Source organism: Canis aureus, chromosome 6, assembly GCF_053574225.1.
Source record: "Canis aureus isolate CA01 chromosome 6, VMU_Caureus_v.1.0, whole genome shotgun sequence".
Classification (NCBI taxonomy): domain Eukaryota; kingdom Metazoa; phylum Chordata; class Mammalia; order Carnivora; family Canidae; genus Canis; species Canis aureus.
In genome coordinates, this window is record NC_135616.1 from 4595896 (window position 1) to 4611908 (window position 16013).

General features: G+C 42.0%; 1 protein-coding gene across 1 annotated transcript in view; it reads right to left on the bottom strand.

Moving 5' to 3' along the window:
* Positions 1–12577: 12577 nt before the first annotated feature.
* The window catches only part of APCDD1 (APC down-regulated 1), a 31455-nt gene continuing 28019 nt past the window's right edge, over positions 12578–16013 (bottom strand). The window contains exon 5 of the mRNA XM_077899946.1: positions 12578–14690. Within this exon, the coding sequence (XP_077756072.1) occupies positions 14239–14690 (452 nt within the window). The 3' untranslated portion in view covers positions 12578–14238. The remainder of the gene's footprint in view (positions 14691–16013) is intronic.

The following is a 16013-nucleotide window of genomic DNA, read 5'->3' on the forward strand; positions in this document are numbered from 1 at the left end:
AAAACTTGTACACAAATGCTCAAACAGCACTATTCTCAATAGATCAAAATTGGAAACAACTCAAATGTTCATGAGCTAATGAACAAATAAACAAAATGCTGCAGCCATAAGAAGGAATGAAGTACTGATAAATGTCACAACATAGATGAACATAGAAAATATGGTGAGTAAAGGAGCCAGACAGAAACAGCAACATATGGTGTGATTCCATTCAAATGTAATATCCAGAATAGGCAAATTCATAGAGATAGAAAGTAGATTAGTGATTTCTTGGGGTTGGGGGTAGTGGGTAATGGGAGTGACTACTTAAAGGGTGTTGTGTCCTTTTGAAGGTGATGAGAATGCTCAGGAACTCAATGGCCATGATGGATGCCAAACATTGTGAATGTACTGAAAGCCACTGAACAACACACTTTAAAGTGGTTAAAGTGGTGAATTTCAAGTTATGTGACTTTAAACACAATAAAAATAATAATTATTCAAATGGTAATTTATAGACATTGTCTGTACTTCATTGAGTGTCACATTTTTCTGAGGAAGACACAAAAAGATGGAAAAAAATTCCATGCTCATGAATTGGAAGAATTAATGTTTTGAAAATGTCTATGCTACCCAGGGCAATTCACATGTTCAAGGCAATCGCTATCAAAATACCATGGACTTTCTTCCGAGAGTTGGAAGAAATCATCTTAAAGATTTGTGTGGAATCAGAAAAGACCTTGAATAGCCAGGGGAATATTGAGAAAGAAAACCAAAGCTGGGAGCATCACAATGCCGGATTTCAAGTTGTACTACAAAGCTGTGATCATCAAGACAGTGTGGTACTGGTACAAAAACAAACACATAGATCATTCACCCATTTTGAGTCTATCTTTGTGTCTGGTGCAAGAGAGTGGTCTAGTTTCATTCTTCTGCATGTGGATGTCCAATTTTCCCAGCACCATTTATTGAAGAGACTGTCCTTTTTTCCAGTGGATAGTCTTTCCTGCTTTGTTGAACGTTAGTTGACCATAGAGTTAAGGGCCCATTTCTGGGTTCTCTATTCTGTTCCATTGATCTTTTTTTAATCCATTTATTCATTTATGATAGACAGACAGAGAGAGAGAGAGAGAGAGAGAGAGAGAGGCAGAGACACAGGAGGAGGGAGAAGCAGGCTCCATGCCGGGAGCCCAATGCAGGACTCGATCCCAGGACTCCAGGATCGCGCCCTGGGCCAAAGGCAGGTGCTAAACTGCTGAGCCACCCAGGGATCCCCGAAAGATCTAAATGTGAGACAAGAATCCATCAAAATCCTAGAGGAGAACACAGGCAACACCCTTTCTGAACTCGGCCACAGTAACTTCTTGCAAGATACACCCACGAAGGCAAAAGAAACAAAAGCAAAAATGAACTATTGGGACATCATCAAGATAAAAAGCTTCTGCACAGCAGAAGAAACAGTCAACAAAACTAAAAGACAACCTACAGAATGGGAGAAGATATCTGCAAATGGCCTACCAGATAAAGGGCTAGTATCCAAGATCTATAAAGAACTTATTAAACTCAACACCCAAGAAACAAACAATCCAATCATGAAATGGGCAAAGGACATGAACAGAAATCTCACAGAGGAAGACATAGACATGGCCAACATGCACATGAGAAAATGCTCTGCATCACTGGCCATCAGGGAAATACAAATCAAAGCCACAATGAGATACCACCTCACACCAGTGAGAATGGGGAAAATTAACAAGACAGGAAACAACAAATGTTGGAGAAGATGTGGAGAAAGGGGAACACTCTTGCACTCTTGGTGGGAATGTGAACTGGTGCAGCCACTCTGGAAAACTGTGTGGAGGTTCCTCAAAGAGTTAAAAATAGACCTGCCCTACGACTCAGCAATTGCACTGCTGGGGGATTTACCCCAAAGATACAGATGCAATGAAACGCCGGGACACCTGCACCCCAATGTTTCTAGCAGCAACGTCCACAACAGCCAAACTGTGGAAGGAGCCTCGGTGTCCACCGAAAGATGAATGGATAAAGAAGATGTGGTTTATGTATACAATGGAATATTACTCAGCCATTAGAAATGACAAATACCCACCATTTGCTTCGACGTGGATGGAACTGGAGGGTGTTATGCTGAGTGAAGTAAGTCAATCAGAGAAGGACAAACAGTATATGGTCTCATTCATTCGGAGAATATAAAAAACAGTGAAAGGGATTATAGGGGAAAGGAGAGAAAATGAGTGGGAAAAATCAGAGAGGGTGACAAACCATGAGAGACTCCCAATTCTGGGAAACGAACAAGGGGTAGTGGAAGGGGAGGTGGGCAGGGGAATGGGGTGACTGGGTGACGGGCACTGAGGGGGGCACTTGATGGGATGAGCACTGGGTGTTATACTATATGTTGGCAAATTGAACTCCAATAAAAAATACAAGAAAGAAAGAAAGAAAGAAAGAAAGAAAGAAAGAAAGAAAGAAAAAGAAAAAAAGAAAATCCGGAAGAAAATATTCAATTGCAAATGCTTGGAAGCCAGTCAGTGTAGTAACATCTTTGTATTTTTCACAAGTTGATTTTAATATCCTTAAAGTAAAATGCTTCATGAAGAGGAAAGAGGTCCCCTTAATGCATGAAAGCCTCAAATCCCCAAGATGCACAATGACAAGCAGCACGACCACTGTAATAATTTAGATTCTTGGTGCACCTACCCTGAACCATGCACATTCATCATTTCTAATCTTTACAACAATTCTGCAATGTGGGTACCACAGGGTACCATGTCATGGGGGATCGGTGGGGGATGACAGTAGGTCAGCTAATACCAAGAGTGTGTTAAAATGAGAATATTCTAGATGATAATCCCAATATATCCTTGAACATTTTAACTGAAAACATATAAGTGTACATTTACTCATTAGTTTTTTCATAAGGAACTAGAAACTCCTTTACCCATCGGTTCATCTATTTCTTTTGTACATCTCACTTATAACACATGACCCAGTTTCCCAATTTCCAGTTTGTCTTTCTTCAAAGAGAAGGGAGAACTTCGAAACACTTATGAAATCATTAAAGCTCAGATTCTTTCTGCGTCGTTATGTCCCACCAGCCCAGCCAGCAACTCACAGTTGTCTTATTTACACCTCACGCAACAGAAACATTTTCATTCCCTTTTTGTACTGTCTTTCCAACACATTCAATGTGGATTTCTTTTAAAAATTTTAAGTCATTATTTTGTTTATTAATTTTCTCTTCTCTATCATTTTAAAAATCAGCTCTGAAGTCATTTATATAATGACGATAAAAAGAAGAGCAAGCATAAATAAGGGTGGGAATTAAAACAACTTTGCAATGGGCATTCGGTCAGTTGGTGGCAGTGGAAGTGCTGAGTGTACCAGAGAGTAAGCCAAAATCACACTTCTCAGACTTGAATGTGTGCACGAGCCACCCAGAGAGAGATCCTACTGAAATGCAGATTCTGATTCAGCAGGTCTGGAATGGGACCTGGGATTGTACATTTCTAACAAACTTCCAGGTGACCCAGTGCCACTGGTTCACAGTCCCCCGCTCTGACAAGCAAGCTGCTGAAGCAGGCCGTGGCATCAGCCCGAGTATCTTCTGGAGGGAATGGGAGAGTCCATGAATTCAGATCGCTGAGAAGTGCCGGTCGGCTGTAAAAGCTTCTATTCATTATATAAGTGCAGAAGCTGAACACAGAGGCTGAAGGACTTGCCAAAGAGGGCAAGTGGGCAGTGGGTGAGCAGGGACTCAAACAGATCTGCTTGGCTCCAAGGACTGCTGGAGGTCCTGCACAAGATGCCCGGGGAAGGGCTGTAGGCAATGATGGCAGCTCTGCCCAGCCTGCTCAGAGGAAACAGCAAAAAGGAGAAACAGTTTCCGGGGCAAGATTGGTGACTTTCTGGATCTTATACATATCATTAGATGGGTCAGCTAAAGATGAGAGACTTCACGCTCTCTTCCTTAAATGTATGTATTGCCGCAAACATTTGAGGCTTGCAGAGTTCCTATGGGTTTTTAATTATTTTTATCACCACAATTTTGTCCAATATCCTGGTGCTCTTCGAGTGAATTGCAACTGGAAAGTTAACTTATTGGCTCTCTGTTGTCTGGAAAACTGATCAGAAGCTAGGCACAAATCAACAACTGGGCATTGTACAGTGATGTTAGTGCCTACATCATTCCTTAGAAGAAAGGTTGTTCCAGAAATAGAAAGTATTGTTGTTGGTTGTTTTCTTTTTTTCAATCAGGCTGCTCATTTGAATTCATATTCACTGCTTTATTATGCTGAAAATTGCACATGACTGCTTTGGATCTTTGGCTCAATAATCACTTTGATGTTTTATTTATTGATGCAAAAAAGGGACTTGCCTTTCAAGTTTGTTATCTCTCATTTCAATGGAATTTTTCAAAGTATTAAGAAGCTAGCTCCATAGTAGTGTCTACCCAGTTTGGAACTGGCACAAGATTCTGAAGTGTTATTGGTACCCCTGGGTGTTTCCTACCATTTAGTTTCAAGCTAATAAGGAAATGCAGAGGTTGACTAGAGTTTGCTGTGAATACTGTAGATAGACATTTGTACTGGAACACACTCAAAGAAGTTTCTTTAGAGAATGCATTTTATCGTACCAGAGACTTTGTTTTTTTGGCTATTGAAATGATCTGTATTTGGAAATCAGAGCTATTTCTCATCTTTGACCAACTCTTTTGTGAAGTCTGAACTTCCATGTTTATGGAATCTGTCTGTGACATTATTCAGTTTTTACCATGGCAAAAAAAAATAATTTTAAAAAGTCTAGAGAAAGCCAAGGAAGAAACAATATAAAATATAACACTATTTTTGGAGAAATGCCTATTCAAGTCCTTCATCCATTTTGAAAATTGAGTTATTTCTTTTGTGTTTGGCTATTGAGTTGTAGTGGTTCCTTATACCTCATATTTCTTGGGTATTAACCCCTTGTCAGATACATGATATTTTCTCCCATTCCATAGGTTGCCTTTTTATTCTATTGATTTTGGTGTGCAGAAGCGCTTTGGTTTGATATATGCTCATTTGTTTATTTTTCCTCTTGTTGCCTTTGCTTTTGGAGTCATATTCAAGAAATCATTACCAAGATCAATGTCTGTGAAGCTATTCTTTTGGTTTTTTTTTTTTTCATAGAAATCTTACAGTTTCAGGAGTTTAAGCTTCTAATTTATTTTGATTGGATTTTTGTAATGATGAAGAATCCAATTTCATTCTTTTGGGTGTGGATATACAGTTTTCCCAACACCATTTGTTGAAGAGACTGTTCCCATGTATTCTTAGTACCCTTGTCAAAGATCAATTGACTTTATAAATCTGATTTTATTTCTGGGCTCTCTATTTTGTTCTACTGATGTATGTCTTTATGTCAATGCCATACCATTTAATTGCTATAGCTTTGTGATATATTTTGAAATCAGGGAGTATGATGCCTCCAGTTTTGTTCTTTCTCAAGATAGCTTTGACTCTTCAGAGTCCTTTGTGGTTCCATATAAATTTTAGAATTATTTTTTCTATTTCTGCAAAAAATGCCATTGAGATTTTGAAAGAATTACATTGAATCTATAGATCTCTCTGGGTAGTATGGACATTTTAACAACATGAATTTGTCCAGTTCATGAACATGGATGTGTTTCCATTTATCTATGTCCTCTTTAATTTCTTTCATCAATGTTTTGTAGTTTTCAGTGTACAAGCCTTTGACTTTTTTAGTTAAGTTCATTCTAATGTGAAAAGCAAACTATGGAATTGGAGAAAATATTTGCAAACTATGTATCTGATAAGGGATTAATAAAAAATATAAGGAAGTCTTATTACCCAAGAGCAAGGATATATATATATATACAATATATAATATATATATTATACAATGAATAATGAAAATAATTATGCACAATGACTAAGGGGGATTTATTTCAGGTATGCAAGTCTGGTTCAATATTTGAAAATCAATAAATGCAAATCATCATATCAATAGGGTAAAAAAGAAAAATCACAATAAGCACATCAATAGGTGTAGGTGCAGTAAAAATATTTAACAGAATCCAACAACCATTCATGATAAAGATTTTCACTAAAGTAAGAATAGAGGACTTAATTAAGTCCCCAACTTGATAAAGACTATCTATAAAAACTGACAGCTAACATCATACCTAATGGTAAGAAATGGAAGTGTTCCTACTAAAATCACGTACAAGGCAAGCATATCCCCCCTCATCATCACTTTTCAATATCATACGAGAAGTTCTAGCTAATGCAAAAAGGCAAGAAAAGGAAACAAAAGGTATACAGATTAGGAAGGAAGAATAAAACTGTTCACAGCTGCCATGATCATTTATGTAGAAAATCTAAAAGAATCAACAAAAAACCTTTCAGAACTAATAGGTGATTATAGCAAGATTTGCAGGACAAAAGTCAATCACTTACCTATGTACTAGCAATGAGCAAGTGGAATTTAAAATTAAAAACACAATACCATTTTTTAAAAAAAGATTTTATTTATTTACTCATGAGACACACACACACACACACACACACACACAGAGAGAGAGAGAGAGAGAGAGAGAGAGGCAGAGACACAGGCAGAGGGAGAAGCAGGCTCCATGCAGGGAGCCCGATGCAGGACTCGATCCCGGGTCTCCAGGATCACACCCTGGGCCAAAGTCGGCGCCAAACCTCTGAGCCACCCGGGCTTCCCCACAATACCATTTACATTAGCACCCTAAAAACTAATACTTAGCTATAAATGAAACAGAATACGTACAAGATCTATATGAGGAAAACTACAAACCTCTGATGAAAGAAATATGGTAACTACATAAATGAAGAAACATTCCACATTCATGGATAGGAAGACTCAATATTTTCAAGAACTCAGTTATTCTCAACTTGATCTTAGGTTCAATGTATTCCCAATCAACATCTCAGCAAGTTAATTTGTGGATATTGACAAAAGGGTTCTAAATTTATATAGAGGGACAAAAGACCCAGAATAACCAACACAATATTGAAGAGGAACAAAGTTGGAGGGCTGACAACCCTGAACTCTAAGATTTACTTTAAAGTTACGGTCATCAAAACAGTATAGTATTGGCAAAAGAATAGACAAATAGATCAATGGAAAAGAAATGGACCCACATTGTTGTACTCAATTGATCTTTGACAAAAGAACAAAGGCAACACAATGGATCAACAAATTATGGGGAAAAGTGGATACCCACATCTGAAAAGTTAATTTAGACACAGACCTTTCACCCTTTACAAAAATTAACTCAATACGAATCGTAGACCTAAATGTAAAACACAAAACTCCTAGAAGATAACATAGTAAAGAGCCCTAGATGACCTTGGGTATGGCAAAGACTTTTTAGATACAATATCAAAGACATGATACATGAAAACAATAAGATGGACTTCATTAAATTAAAAACTTCTGCTTTGTGAAATACAATGTCAAGAGAAGAAGACAAGCTGCAGACTGGGAGAAAATATCTACCAAATAAACATCTGATAAAGAACTGCTATTCACAATATATAAAGAATCTTTAAAATCCAACAATAAGAAAACAACCCAATTTTAAAATGGGGTAGAGACCTGAAGGGACACCTCAGCAAAGATGTATGGATTGGAAAGGAAAATAAGCACATTAAAAGATGCTCTGTATCATATGTCATCAGGGAAATACAGGTTAAAACAATGAGATACCACTGCACACCTATTAGGAAAGACAACACTAAATGCTGGTGAGGATGTGCAGCAGGAGGAACTCTCATTTGTTGCTGGTGGGAATGCAAAATGGTACAGCCACTTGCAAGACAGTCTGGTGGTTTCTTACAAAACTAAACATACCTTTACCATACCATCCAGCAAGAACGCACTTTGGCATATAGCCAAAGTAGTTGAAAGCCCACGTGAAAACTTGCATATGGATATTTACAATAATTTTATTCATAATTGCCAAAACTCAGAAGCAATCAAGATGTCTTTCAGTGTGTGAACTGCTAAAGAAACTGTGGTACATCCAGAGACTGAAATATTATTCGGTGCTAAAAAGAAATGATCTATCAAGCCATGAGAACAAAACGGAGGAAGCTTAAATGGGTATCACCAAGTGAAAGAAGCCAATATGAACACACTGCATATTGTATCATTCCAACTACATGGCCTTCTGGAAATGCAAAACTATGGAGATAGTAAAAAGATCCAAGGTTGTCAGGGGTTGGTGGAGTGAAATGGGGAGGGATCAATATCTAATGACCACAGGCCTTACCGGGACGATGTGCTAAGTCAGGGCCAAGATGAAAGCTAGCCTGCTAGAAAAATTCACTAAAACACACTTCGGCCCCAAAGAGTGCAGACACTCGTACACATACTTCCACCCAAAGGATCTCTCACACTGCACAACATGCTTCTCCTAAGGAGTTTCACTGAGTGCATTACATCTCTCTCCAGCTTGACCCAAGCTGCTCAAATGTCTGTCCCTTGAGCTTTAAATATCCTGTGTGTGCTCCTGTGTGCCAAAGACCATTATGAAGGCACCTTCACTCACTGGTCTGGAGACCTTGGACCAGGAAAGATCTGGATGGAGTCCTCTTGGGCCAGCTGAGAAACCGAGGGTCACTGAAGCCTGACAATGTTTGGAAGTTGCAAATGCCCACTTGATGCAAAGAGGGCACGCACTGTTCTGTCCAGACGGTTTCCAAAACCTTCTGAGAGGAAGGAGGCTCCCTCAGCTTCCCCAAGCCTGATCCAGAGGGTAATGATTGGAAGTTCCACTCTCAAAGTTAAAAGCAGAGACTGACACTGCCCTAGTTTCCACTCTCTCTCCCCTGAAATCCGGGACTCACATATGTTTCACCAGCTTTGCTGTATCTCCACATGTTCTGGAAGGGTGGGTGATAAAGCCCCCAAAGAAAAACTGGCTTGTTTGTGGGGAGTTAGGACAAGCACGCTGCAAACCATAACCAGATTTTCCAGCAAGAATTCAAACTGGAAAGAATTCACTACAACCATGCTAGGTTGTAGTGAAGATGAAACGAGTTAATGTATGTGAAGAACCAGTTATGATGTCACATATTCAATGTGCATTCAAGAAACGGCTGCGGGGCTGGGGAAGTCAGGCTGAAATTCTGGGGCGTCATAAGAACGGCTCCATAAAAGCTCTTAGATTCCCTAATCCCTGACCTCAGGGAGCTTCACCTTTATCATTTATTAACATGAGATTAGTGATGCCTTTTTGGTCATCTCTGGAGCCAGTTGGAGTTTACAAGGAATTTAATGCTCTATTTGCTAGCCTTATTTCAAGATTTTACCAATTGGTCAAATTTAATCTGGAGCATGTAGTAGGAAAGAAGATTTGCACATTGATGAAATATACATATAATTAAAAACCAGAAGGATCTTCACACTGACAAAGGGTGGAAACAGCGTTGAGGTGGATATGGACGCCCGCTGGAATTGCATACGGACTGCTTCTCTTTCTACATAAGTGGCATGAAACCCTATAAAGAATACTATTTCTTTTTAATGGACCATCGTACTTGTCTTGCTGTGCTCTCTGATATTGGGAAGAGAATTCATTTCAAAAGCTTAATTTATGCAAAGGGCTTTTAAGGCAAAGTGGCCTTATGTGTTACTAAGGTGTCTTATTTCCAGGGATCGCAAGGCAGTAATGGAGTAAGAGAACTGTCTTCTTGCCTAATGTGAGTTTCCCCTGCCAAGCTGCTTGTTTCTAATACAACGCAATATACTCTCTTGTGCTTCGAGACAACACACTCTTTACAGGAACCTTTTTTCTTTTAATGTTCTAATTAGTTGCTCTGAGTTGAGAATGCTATGAGGCTGATTATTCTTTCACGTAAGTGATGCTGGGACTCAGATGTAACATAGCTCCATTTCCCAAATAAATTGGAGGATAAAACTGCAACATGCAACAGATATTTCCATTTTTCAGTCTATGAGATATCTTAATGTTTCAAACTGATTCCAGGGCAGTCGTATTACCCAGGGCCCAGCCTGTGAGAATGTGGACTGTGTTATTTAGGGAACAGAAAGACATTCTGCAAATGAGCTTTCTTTTTTTTTTTTTTTAAAGATTTTATTTATTTATTCATAGAGACCCGCAGAGAGAGAGAGAGGCAGAGACACAGGCAGAGGGAGAAGCAGGCTCCATGCAGGGAGCCCGACGTGGGACTCGATCCAGGGTCTCCAGGATCACGCCCCGGGCTGCAGGCGGCGCTAAACCGCTGCGCCACCGGGGCTGCCCCAAATGAGCTTTCTTAATACACAGCGTCCCTCACTTGTTTATTATAACCTTGATTTTCTGAAGGTCACGCCCTATCAATAGTCCTCCGTATTGGCCTCATCTGCCGCAGAAAAATGTCTGAGCCTCCAGCGCCTGAAGTCCTTGGCAAGTACAATTCCTGAACTGCGGAGGATCTTTCTCAGATTTTCGTATCACTCGAGAAGGAGAGACTTCATGGGGAAGGGAAAGGCTGAAGCAGTTCCTAAGCAGCAAAGCTGCCAGGCGCCCCTCCAGCTCAGGAGGATGAAGAGGCAGCTATTAGGTGACAAGGCTTGGGGGCACGGGGCTGCAAAGTGCTGCTCTCTCTGCTCCCAAATCCTCTGGCCTCCGGATTCCAACATAATAGCTATACCAGATTGATTAAGTCAAGGGGGCATGGAGTTGCTCGGGTGGTGTTCCACAGGGCATAGGGGTCATAGAGGTGGTGGTATAGCAGATGTCAGAAACCAAGAGACCAGAATGAATCCATGGAAACCATGGGAGGCCACGGGTCATATCCCACAATCTGTTGCCCAGTGAGCTGTGCAGTTGAGTAAAGGATGTGTGTTTGCCCGGTGTGGCACCTCTTGTGGGTACAACTGGGCGTCAGTTGGGTACCCCCTGGAGAAACGTGGTTGTGTCAAGCATCCACTTCATCAGGCCTCAGCCAATGTTGAAGTTGAAGTCATAACCAGTAGTTTTTTTTTTTTTTTCTTATGACAGTGTTACTTCTACCTACTGAAACACCAGGGAGATGGGGTTGTGAAAACATAGGAGCCCCACGGACACTCAGAGATGGTTTGTTTGCCCTGTGAGCCCAAAACTCTTGGATCATTACAGGGATTTAAAGAATTCAACTAGTATCTTAGGACATATGATTCTCTTACTTGAGAATGCTTACACATTTTGTCAAGAATCTAGAAATCAGTGAGAAATATTTATCCAAGCTACTTTTATTTGTTCTTCACGCAGATATATTCTTATGAAAGATGTTTGGATTCACAAAAGCTTAGATGTCTTGAGAAGGCCAGAAAAATCTGTGTCAAGTAGAGAAATTGTGTCAGAGTGGGTTCCTCTCTGTGTATTTCCACCCACCATCCCTACTCCCCCAGTACCCTCAGGACGGTCTGCATTTTCTTTTGAGGACAGTGTCCAGAAATGCCTCGTCAGATGCTATCTGTTGGTTTTGGCACTCCATTGCTACGTGCCTGATTTAAGTCTTATAGGGATGGCGGGGATACCATTTTAAAATATAATATTGCAATATGTGTGTGGACTACTTAACATAATCTTTGCGTTCAAGATATATTTAAAGAGTTGGTGGGATGGAGAATGGCTCTTCTATTATTGTGAAAGCTTTCCCTTCAACCAGGAACCACAGGTCTTATGTTCCAGTTGTTTTACAAGATGTGTGTAAAGCCCTGTGGAGGATGCCCTGACCCTCAGCTCCTCTTGCAGGGATCCCGGGGACTGGGCACTGCTAAGAGTTACACTAGTGGGCTGCCACAGCACCGGACCCCCTGGTGGACTGTTCAGGATGGCAGGATGGACATCACCTGGATGTCACAGACACTGGGCACCTAAGCAGATGACCAGATTTGTCATGTCTGCACAAATTACCTTTATTCCACACTGAGTGATGGGGGCTCCAGGAAACTCCTTTCTGACTCCAGGGTCCACCTGGATTTTACAAGGTTCACCCAAGGAACAACTTTCTGACCCTGACCATCATCAGCCTACTACCCAGGAAAACAGGAAGTCTAGTTCCAGGCCAGGGAAGTCTAGTTCCAGGACAGGGAAGTCTAGAAGAGCCATCTTTTATTTACTTACTTCTTTCACCAAACCCAGTTTTTACAAGTGGAACTATCTGCTATTAACTTACTGACTCTTATTTGCATTAACATGACATAACCAAGACAAGATGTGATACACGTGGGTGATACAGCAAGCAACAGGCATATATCGGTGTGGATAATTTGTGAGTAAATTATACCAGCCATTCTCTGTAGTGATGTATAGTGGATCAGGAAGTGCTATGACCCCACGAATATCGTGTTATCTCTAAGACATAAACACATACATTACATACATGTTAATATCTACATATTTGGATATACGTGTGTGTGTGTGTGTGTGTGTGTGTGTGTACGTAGTGTACTTTTTAAAAGTGTGAGTAGCTAAGTCTAGGTGAGTGCCTGTGAATTCAATGGCTATAAATCTATCACTTTTATGGCAAATCACTGAGGTATTCTTTAGCAGTGAACATAGTTTTTCACATAATTTTATTATATCCTTTAAAGATAGCATTAGTATTGATTAAATAGATCCACAGGTAAAATGTATTCTGTGGGAGTACTTTTGACATCTTTATTAAACTTGGCAGACATTAAGTTAGTATTTTCATTTGAATAAACCCCCTCAGTATGCACCACAACTTAAAATATATTCTAAAGATAAAGCGCTTTGGTACTCCATGCTATCCTTATAACTTATCACCACACTGAATGCTACAGCATTTCATAAAGTTAATTTTTAAATACAAGTATGACTCTCGACCTTGATCACGGTTTCCATGCTCACTCCTGATTCCATCCAGGCTTTGGATGCCTTGCTATTTCCCTCCGTCGGTCTCTATTGGCAACAGCACTTGGTGTTCAGATAGCACCATCTGTAATAATCCAAAGTAATGGGTAGACATGCCTCATGCATCCTCCCAGTGTCTGAGATAGAGAGAAGCTCACAGGCGCTCTAGAAGGTGACCCTGAGACCTTCTGCGGTCACAGAGCAAAGGCAACAACAGCAGAGCAGAAACCAACTCAAGCTGGCACATCCAATGATATGGGGGCTTTACCCAAAGCCTGGGTTGCACACACATCGAGTATCTAGTGCAGGCCTGGTGAGGACGCCCCCATGGCACGCCCTCTGAACATCCCGGCCCCCGAACAGCAAAGCATGGTCTCTGAATAGTCATCTTTGAGGGTAGCAGAGATGGCCAGGTGAGGTTCCATCTACTCACCCCAGCCAGATACAGCATGAGCGAGGACGAGGGTTCCACGGGGAGGAAAGTGTGGAATGAACAGGCACTTTTTATCATTCGGGTGGCACATGACACACTGTCACCACCCCGTACATTGCTGGGCCTGCCTGTCTTGCTTTTGATATTTGCTTGACTACCCTTGTCAACTGAGCAGCAGTAAAGCAGCGTGCATTCCGCAACCAGCCAGAAACCAGCACATAACCAAGTCTCCTCCCCCCATAAGTTAAAACAACGATAGTTTAAATTACGTTAAAACTTTAATTACAGATGTTTTTCCACTCAACATTTGAAAACTTGGATTCCTTTTTTTTTTTTTTTTTTTTTTTTTTGCATAAAGGCTGTCAGGATGGTTAAGCTAAACCCTGTGTCTTTCCCTATATACATATCTACACTCAAGTCTTTTCTTTATTAATAAGAGGTGTCTTGATTGCAGTCCCAAACCAACTCTGCATTGGATTCCAGGTTGCAAAACAGTTTCAAGGGAGGACAGGAAGCAACCGCGATACAGTGGCAGGAAAAGCTGGAGCTTGATACTCATCTAAGTTTAACTCAGAAATATAATAATAATTATGAGGAAGAAAAGAAGAGGACTTCGTTGTCACCCTGCCCCCTCTACCAAACACACTAGCTCGACACTCTCTGCGGTCTTAAAGTGCAATTACCCTTGAGAAGGCGCCCAGGCCTGGGATCCCACTGGACAGAGTTCAAAGCATAAACTTCAAACAGCACTGCTCAGGACTCAGGCTGAGAGGGAGGGGGCCAGGCAGCAGAAAAGGAGCCTCAGTTCTGGGGCATTCAAGTGCATCACAAGAAATAGTGTCCTTTCTTTTGGTAAATCTGTAAATTATAAGGAATCCTGGTCTGGAAAAATAGAGCTTCTTAAAAACTTCTATCTGAGGACATTCCAGTGCAGTAGAGTCAAAAGGCCGGGGAGTACAGCAAGGAGCAGGGGACAAGCGCTCCTTCCAGGCGCCCAGCTCCCATACTGGTGACCCCGGTAGTTCTCGGAGAAGTCCTCAGCTCTGGGCACAGAGGACGCACACTGCACTAAGGGCATCTGGTAGGAGGTGGCTCTCTTCTCGGGCCTGTCTGGACTAGACCCATCGCTGGGCCTCTGGCCGTTGAACAGCAGATAGCGGCCACGGGCATCCTGCTCCATTTTGAAGATCTCGTATTCCGTGTGAGGTAGTTTGATCCCCAGCGCCACGCAGCCATTGGTGTGTGTCACGTCCTGCTGGACGCCCACCTGCCAGGAGCCCTCAGCTCCACACTCATTCCCGTTAAAGACGTTGAGGAGCGAGGCTGTGGCCGCATCCATGGGGGTGACCTTCATGTGGTTCACTGCGAAGGAGAGAGGACAGGTCGGTGACTCTCGGGGTGGCGTGTGGTGCAGAAAGCACTCCCGCTGCGCTGGCCATCTGCTCTAAACCCCACCACGCCCAGCCACCCCCCTGCCGCAGCTTGCCTAAAAGCGTCCCCCAGTGGAGAGAGTTCAACATGTCGATCTGAAGGGTCATGACGCCAAACACACTGCAGGCAGACCACATTTGGCGTAGAAATGCTGCAGCTGACTGCATGTTGACGTGACATCAAGCCGTCACACAGAGTATCTCCAAGGAGCTGTCTTTGGTGACAATGACTCTTGGCGATTGACGAAATATTCAACACAAACTGGAATGTTGTTTTTATGAAAGCATTTTGAAGTTTTTAAGTAGCTTTGGTGTTGAATACCTTTCCTAGTTATTTAGCAGTCTGGCAAATTAATACTGGCCCATATATCAGGTATCTAAAATAAATTAGGCTGCAGGCAAGTAAAATACGAGTAATTAAATAGAAACCCCAGCACTTATAGAGGGCTGTTTTTGAAGGAGCCCAGGGGACCGTATTTTATGTATGCCGCCACAGCTCCAGGGTGGGGTCAGAGATTGTTGTTCTCTTAGCCACATCTAGCAAAGGTCCATCCTTCCTGGAGAAAAATCTTCCTTGCTAAGGCGCGGGGGGGTGGGGGGGTGCAGCATGGGCTAAGATGCCCTAGGACTTATCTGGGTCAGCAGAAATATTTCATGTTAAATAGCCTGAATCAGGGGGTCACACCCAGTCTCTGCGCCACCTCTCTTTTATTTGTCTGTGATGTGACTGACACCATCTCTTAAAGATGCATAAGCTTCAAAAGAGGCCACAAGACCTCCCTCACTTGTAACAGCCTGGTGAATTTCTACCCCTTAACCTTTCTCACTTTGATCCTCATTACGAATCCCAAACTTCCCACCTCCAAGCGCATGACAACTTGCAAGCGCATGACAAACTCAGCGCTGGAAAGGACCCTTCGGAGCCCCTGAGGCATGTAACTACCATCTCCTCTTTACTGCCCACTCAAGAGAGCACCCTGAATGCAGCAAGTATGTGTGACGTCATCCCAGGGGCAGCTCCAAATTGCCCCCAGCTGTGCACACGACAGGAACATGCAGATGCGAGGTTTCATCTGCAGTAACGCACCCCGTGGCCACATGTGACACCTTGCACAGTGGGGAGGGGGGCGCTCCCCCACCTTGGCCCACAGGCTGAGCCACCCCTGTCGGCCCCATTCTGAGCAGAGGGGAGCCTCAGAGGCCGGTGTAAATGATGAACTAAAAGCAGAAAGTATTCCCTAGTCTCTCACCCAAC